This window comes from Lontra canadensis, unplaced genomic scaffold, assembly GCF_010015895.1.
Source record: "Lontra canadensis isolate GAN:19392208 unplaced genomic scaffold, GSC_riverotter_1.0 scaffold45, whole genome shotgun sequence".
Taxonomy (NCBI): domain Eukaryota; kingdom Metazoa; phylum Chordata; class Mammalia; order Carnivora; family Mustelidae; genus Lontra; species Lontra canadensis.
The window spans coordinates 9,547,418-9,553,417 of record NW_022631039.1 but is presented as its reverse complement, the minus strand read 5'-3'; the positions used below and the strand labels follow the sequence as shown (position 1 = coordinate 9,553,417).

General features: G+C 47.7%; 1 protein-coding gene across 1 annotated transcript in view; it reads left to right on the top strand.

Annotated features, from left to right (window-relative positions):
- The first annotated feature begins 2,142 nt into the window (after window positions 1–2,142).
- LOC116876473 (myosin-16) overlaps window positions 2,143–6,000 on the top strand; it is a 60,251-nt gene continuing 56,393 nt past the window's right edge. Inside the window, exons 1-2 of the mRNA XM_032872658.1 lie at window positions 2,143–2,410; window positions 5,696–5,839. Of these exons, the coding sequence (XP_032728549.1) occupies window positions 2,201–2,410; window positions 5,696–5,839 (354 nt within the window). The 5' untranslated portion in view covers window positions 2,143–2,200. The remainder of the gene's footprint in view (window positions 2,411–5,695; window positions 5,840–6,000) is intronic.

Sequence of the window (6,000 nt, the reverse complement as noted above, 5' to 3'; positions counted from 1 at the left end):
AAAGAATTTCTGGCCCTTCCTCCCACATTAGAACAATTTAAAAAGGCACCTAGCCCTCAGACAGGAGCAGTTGCTTTGTTTTAATGACAAGTCTAATGCATTTTAATCTGACTTTGCTGATACTTGCATTTTCTTTTTCATGTGGATTTTAGTCTCATTTCCCTGGTGACTTCCATCTGTGTTAAACAGAAGCAGGAAAATGAGACAGCAAAAAGACAATGCAACTGAGCCATTGGGGACAACAAATGACAAAAGGAAGTTTATGTTGAGCAATCCTCTCTTCCAGAAAGGGGGAGGGGGAGGAGACCGAATGCAGACTCCACACTGCCCAAGGTGACTTGAGGCAGAGCCGAGGGAAGGCCAAGGCTCCTGGGTGCTGGATGGACTGCTAGAAGCTCTCGGGACACTGAGGACTCCCAGCTCAGTGCTCCCCCGGGACAGGACTCAGGATGAGGCAGGCAGGGTTCTCACCTGGGGTCTTCAGTGGGGGAAACAATTCCATCCTTTAACAGAAATGTATCATTCATTCCTTCCCCTTTGTGAAACAGGCAATAAATCACAGTCCCCAGCACCTGTGACTTTGTTTTCATAGCACGGAACAATGTTGCAGAGAGCTCAAAAGATTGTCGGTTCCCATCTTTGCTTCAGAATGCTGTTGGGTTGTGAGACCCACAGCCAGATCATGTCATTTGATGCATTAGTGAAGGAGGATACGTATTACTGTATCAAGCAGGTTTACTTAATTTTGTTAATTATATTTTAATACTATTTGTTTCCTTGGTAATCCTATGCACCTCACTACCTAAATTTAAAACGTTCATATCGTCCAGTGGGAACACAGGCATCACCAGGTGGCACAGGGTGCCTACCCCCTTCCTCTCGTTCTCATTTTCTGTGAAACAGACCAGCTTTGGGGTTGTGGGGCCCAAAGACAGAGGGACCCCACAGAGAGATGAGACCAGGAGCAAGTGTCTGGTTTTGCCTCTACCTCTTGGCTGTCCTCTGTCAGCTTCTTCTGGAAACACCAGAGCCCTTGACAGAAAAAGCTGGAGCCCTCCTGAGGATAGCTCAGGGCAGTGGGAATCCTGGGAGGCACAGTCCTGAGACCCTCCATCCCCAGCTTGCTTATTTAGAGCTGGACGCTGTCCTCGGCTTCTAGAACAGCACTGCTGACAAAGGGCCTCAGAACCACACCCTCCCCAAACTTCTGAGAAGGTTCTTTACCCCCAAGACAAACCGGGATCCCCCGGACTTCTCTCTTTGCTGCCATGAATCCCCAGTTCTTCTTCCTGGTGGTTTGGTGAAATTCTCTGGGTTTGGAGACCTAGAAGCCCAGGCTTGCCCCCAGGCTGGCCTTATCTTAACAGAGGTAATCCCTGAATCCAGGCAATTATTCTGGACCAACCACTTGCTTAGCATCTGGCAAAGCCTATAGACCTCAGTTCAGATTACTGTTTTTAAATACACTAAAAAAAAAAAAAAAAAAAAAAAATGGGGTTGCAAAGGAAACCGATTATATTAAAATACAGTTATCAAAATATTTACAAGTTACCCTGTGATATAGTAATTAAAAGTATACTTCTTTGTAAGTAGATTTAAATAACAGCTAACTCAGGATCTAATAAGACCATGATTTCAAAGTTGAGATGAGGGTAAATAATATTTTAAGATGTTTACAACCAGGCTAAAATGAAAGATTAACCGTGCTTTCTGCTGGGGACAAACCCAACAGGAACTGTGTTACTGGGGTCCTACTGGGCCTTGTGGCCTCTGTTCATACCTTAAGGGAAAGCAAAACCAAGTGGTAATTGTTTTCTTATACCAATTTCATGGTTAAAATCCTTGCTTTAGCCTCCCCAGGCTCTCGTCTTCTCCTCCATAAAATGAGTTTCCTGATCCCTACCTCACAGCCTTAGTGTGAGAGCATATGAGAGGACAGGTGGCAAAAGTATTTTGCAGTTGGTGGGGGGCTATAACAACTCTGAGGTGCTATTAACTAATTTCTAATTCTTGATTATTAAGACCTAATGCCACAAGACCTCCAAAGTGACCTGAGAGAAGCAACCCCATCTCTATTGGGGCACTTGTTGCGGCCTACCCATCAGTCTTGGCAAACTATCCTTGTTCTTCCCTACAGCACCCAGGGAAGCCCTGGTTCCCTCCCTTGGTTCTCTCCTGCTCCCCCATCAGCCAAGCCGCGATGCCTGGTGGATACAAAGGTGAATGTGGGGACGATGTGGACCCGATGCCCTTCCTGGCACCTCCAGAAAAGGAGAGGATTGAAGCCATGAACAAGCCCTATGACATCAAGAAGTCCTGCTGGGTCAAAGACGAGAAAGAGGGCTTCGTTGCTGGGGAGATCCAGTCTGAACAGGGTGACCAGGTCACCGTGAAGACAGTCAACAACCAGGTGAGTGGGGAATAATCTCCAGGAAGACACTGAGCTTAGGGAGTGGCAGATACCCAGGCTCTGCTGCCCATGCTCAAGAGGCAGGATGGTAAGAGGGCAGATGCCTCTGAGTCCTGTGTGCTGACCTGACTACACTTGAACTATGGCCCTGGGCAAGACACCTGCCCTCCCTGAGCTTTGACTCTCCCCCAGTAGAGACTCCAACATGGTAGGGCACAGGCAAGTACATTGTATGGTCTGAAATAGCACGTGTGTGCACGAGATTGTGTGAGAGTTACTTTCATGGGGCACAGCAGTAAGCATCGCAGACGTCAGCAGTTGCACTGTGTGCTCACAGCGGCATGAGGAACGTGAGGCAGGGCCCAGAACACCCTGGCTGACTCAGGGAGCTCTCCACCTGCGTGCCCACAGATGGAGGCTCGGAGTCCCTTGCTGCACGGCGGCAGTGCTGGAGCTGGCTTGTCCTGGCTTGTGAGGACCCAACACCCAACGCTAAACAACCAGGGACTTTGCAGCCAAGTATTAAACTTTCGGCAGCTTGATGTCTTGACAAATGGTATAAATCAGGGATTTCCCCCACCCGCCGACCCATATAGCTGGTTTACCAGCACACTTCTCTATTGGTCTCCACTGTTTTCTGACTGTGGGGGTGACGAGAGAGTAGATAGCAATTTGGGTTCGTTAAGCCGCTACGCTATGGCAGACTCCTGGTGAGGCACTGGATGTTTTGTTTAATCCTTTCAATAATCTTATGTAATGGGATTTTAGGAGTTACTATTTTGTAAAGGATGAGGGAGGCACTACATAACTTGCCCATGGTCACAAAGACAGCAAACACCAAGCTCAGATTCAAACCTAGCTATACTGGGCTCAAACACCCACATGCCCCCAAGTCACAAGACCATTTCTCCGTGGTGGGCCGAGCAGCAGGAGTGTGAGTTGGTCCTCGGTCAATGTCAGGAAGACAAGAGGCCAGAGACCGGCGATCAGAACCTGCAGCAGCTGAGCTGAGATCTGTGCTTTGCTTCACTTCGAGGGGAGCAGCAGCAGGGAGATGAGACTATCCCCAGATTCTAGGGGACTGGAACATGAAAGTCAAGCTAACTTCTCTGGAGAGCCGACTTTTCAGAAGGGCAGAGCACTGCGGTGTAATGTACGAGAGCTTGGATCCCCAGGGGCCCCGGTTGGGATTGACATTAAGGACAGCGCATAACTTCTGTGAGCACCACAGGTCTGGGACAAAGGCTGAGTCACCTGACCTCTCAGAGAAGGGTAAAAGCCCCTGTCCTCTGCCTCCGCTGACAGAGAGAGAGAGAGAGAGAAGTGTTTGCCTGAAGGCGAGGCCCAGAGATCTGGGAACTCCCAGAAATGGACTCGGAATAAAACCCAGCTTGATTTACCATGGGTGTGGTGACCATTACTGGGTAGATTTTCCAGAACTGTCAAGGTTTCAAATTATCTGTCTAGTGGACTCATAAATTATTAAAAGTCCCAGAAATCCCAGTGCATGTTCAAGCCTCACATCTCAGGCTATAGGCAGCTTGTCAAAGATGTTTATTTTCTGGATCACATGACTTGAGCTTTGGTCCCAGATGCTGGAACTTAAGAGCTGGTGCTGGTTTTCATTTACACATGAAGAAATTGGGGCGCAGAGGGAGGATGGGGTTTGCCTGCCTACACAGGCACTCCAGGATCCTAACCCTGTACTACTACTTTCACCCTGACACATTAACTGCTCAGGATTCGTTGAATTATTATTATTATTATTATTATTATTATTATTTTGGTCTTATTTGCTTGCTCACTTGCTTTCAATTTTATCCTTTTTAAAAAAATTATTTATTTTTTAAATCTTTTTTTTTTTTTTAAGATTTTATTTATTTATTTGACAGAGAGAGAGAGATCACAAATAGGCAGAGAGAGGAAGGGAAGCAGGCTCCCTGCCTAGCAGAGAGCCTGATGTGGGGCTCGATCTCAGGACTCTGGTATCATGACCTGAGCCGAAGGCCCAGGCTTTAACCCACTGAGCCACCCAGGTGCCCCAAATCTTTTTTTTTTTAATATTTTATTTTTATTTTTTTGACAGAGATCACAAGTAGGCAGAGAGGCAGGCAGAGAGAGAACGGGAAGCAGGCTCCCTGCTGAGCAGAGAGCCAGATGCGGGGCTTGATCCCAGGACGCTGAGATCATGACCTGAGCCGAAGGCAGAGGCTTAACCCACTGAGCCACCCAGGCGCCCCTCAATTTTTTTCTTTAAGGTGGCTTGGGGGGAGCAGGGAAATGTCTTTTTTTAAAAGATTTTATTTACTTTATTTTATTATTATTGTTACATATTATAGTATTATATATATAGTATTATTATTATACTGACAGAACTACTCAGGCAACACCTTATTTATTTCAGAGATAGAGAGAGAACGAGCAGAGGGAGAAACAGAGGGAGATGGACAAGTAGACTCCATACTGAGCATGGAACCCAATGAGAAACTTGATCCCACAAGCCCAAGATCATGACCCGGGCTGAAATCAAGAGTTGGAAGCTCAGGGGCACCTGGGTGGTTCATATGGTTAAACGTGTGACTTTGGCTCAGGTCATGATCTTAGGGTCTTGGGATCAAGCCCCATGTCGGGCTCGGCACCAACTGGGGAGTCTGCTTCTCCTTCTCCCTCTGCCCCTTTTCCCACTCATGTTCTCCTCTCCCAAATAAATAAATAAAATCTTAAAAAAAAAAAAAAAGAAAAGAAAGGTCAGACTCTCAACCAACTGAGCCACCCAGGCGCCCCCTCCTTTTTTTTTCAATGAAAAAGTTCACGCTGTTTAGAAACCACTGCCAATTCTCAAGGAAGAGAGCCAAGAGTCACATCTCTGCAAAGTGTCACTGGGATTGAAAAGCAAGTTCTGCTCAGCTATCAGCACGGACTTGGCAGGAACAGAAGCAGGGTCTAGAGGTGCTCTGAATGTAGGGATGGAACTTAATAGCTTATAAGGTATTTTACAGGATCCCGCTTAAGTTAATACAGTTCTCCCCGCAACCAGCCAAGGAAGCTCCTGTGATCCCTCTTTCAGAGGAAGGGCAATCTGGACTCTGGTGGCCTTGGAGGTCTCTCATCAGCCCAAGCCTCACAGTGGGACATGGCTGGACCAGGAGTCGGGCCCACTGGTCACCTGACTCCAGCTCGTTCCAAGATACCAGAGAGTCTGTGGTACCTTGTGCCAGAGGCTGACATGGCTGCTGACTATACTGTTCCCTAATTCCTGTTGTGCCTTGACACTCCCCCACCCAGACTCTCACTGTGAAGAAGGATGATGTCCAGCAGATGAACCCACCCAAATTCTACCAAGCCAGTGACATGGCAGACATGACTTTCTTGAATGAGGCCAGCGTCCTGAACAATCTGCGCCAACGCTACACCAACATGAGGATCTATGTGAGTTCCCCGGGGCTGGCGGTGGGGACAAGGGGTGGCTGCTGACCTTCTGCGCCCCTCCTGATGGGAAGGACACAGCTGCTACTCAACCTTCCCAGCAACCGTCACACAGTATGGCTCAGACAAGGGCACAGGGACCATGTTTCTGACGCATTAGAACT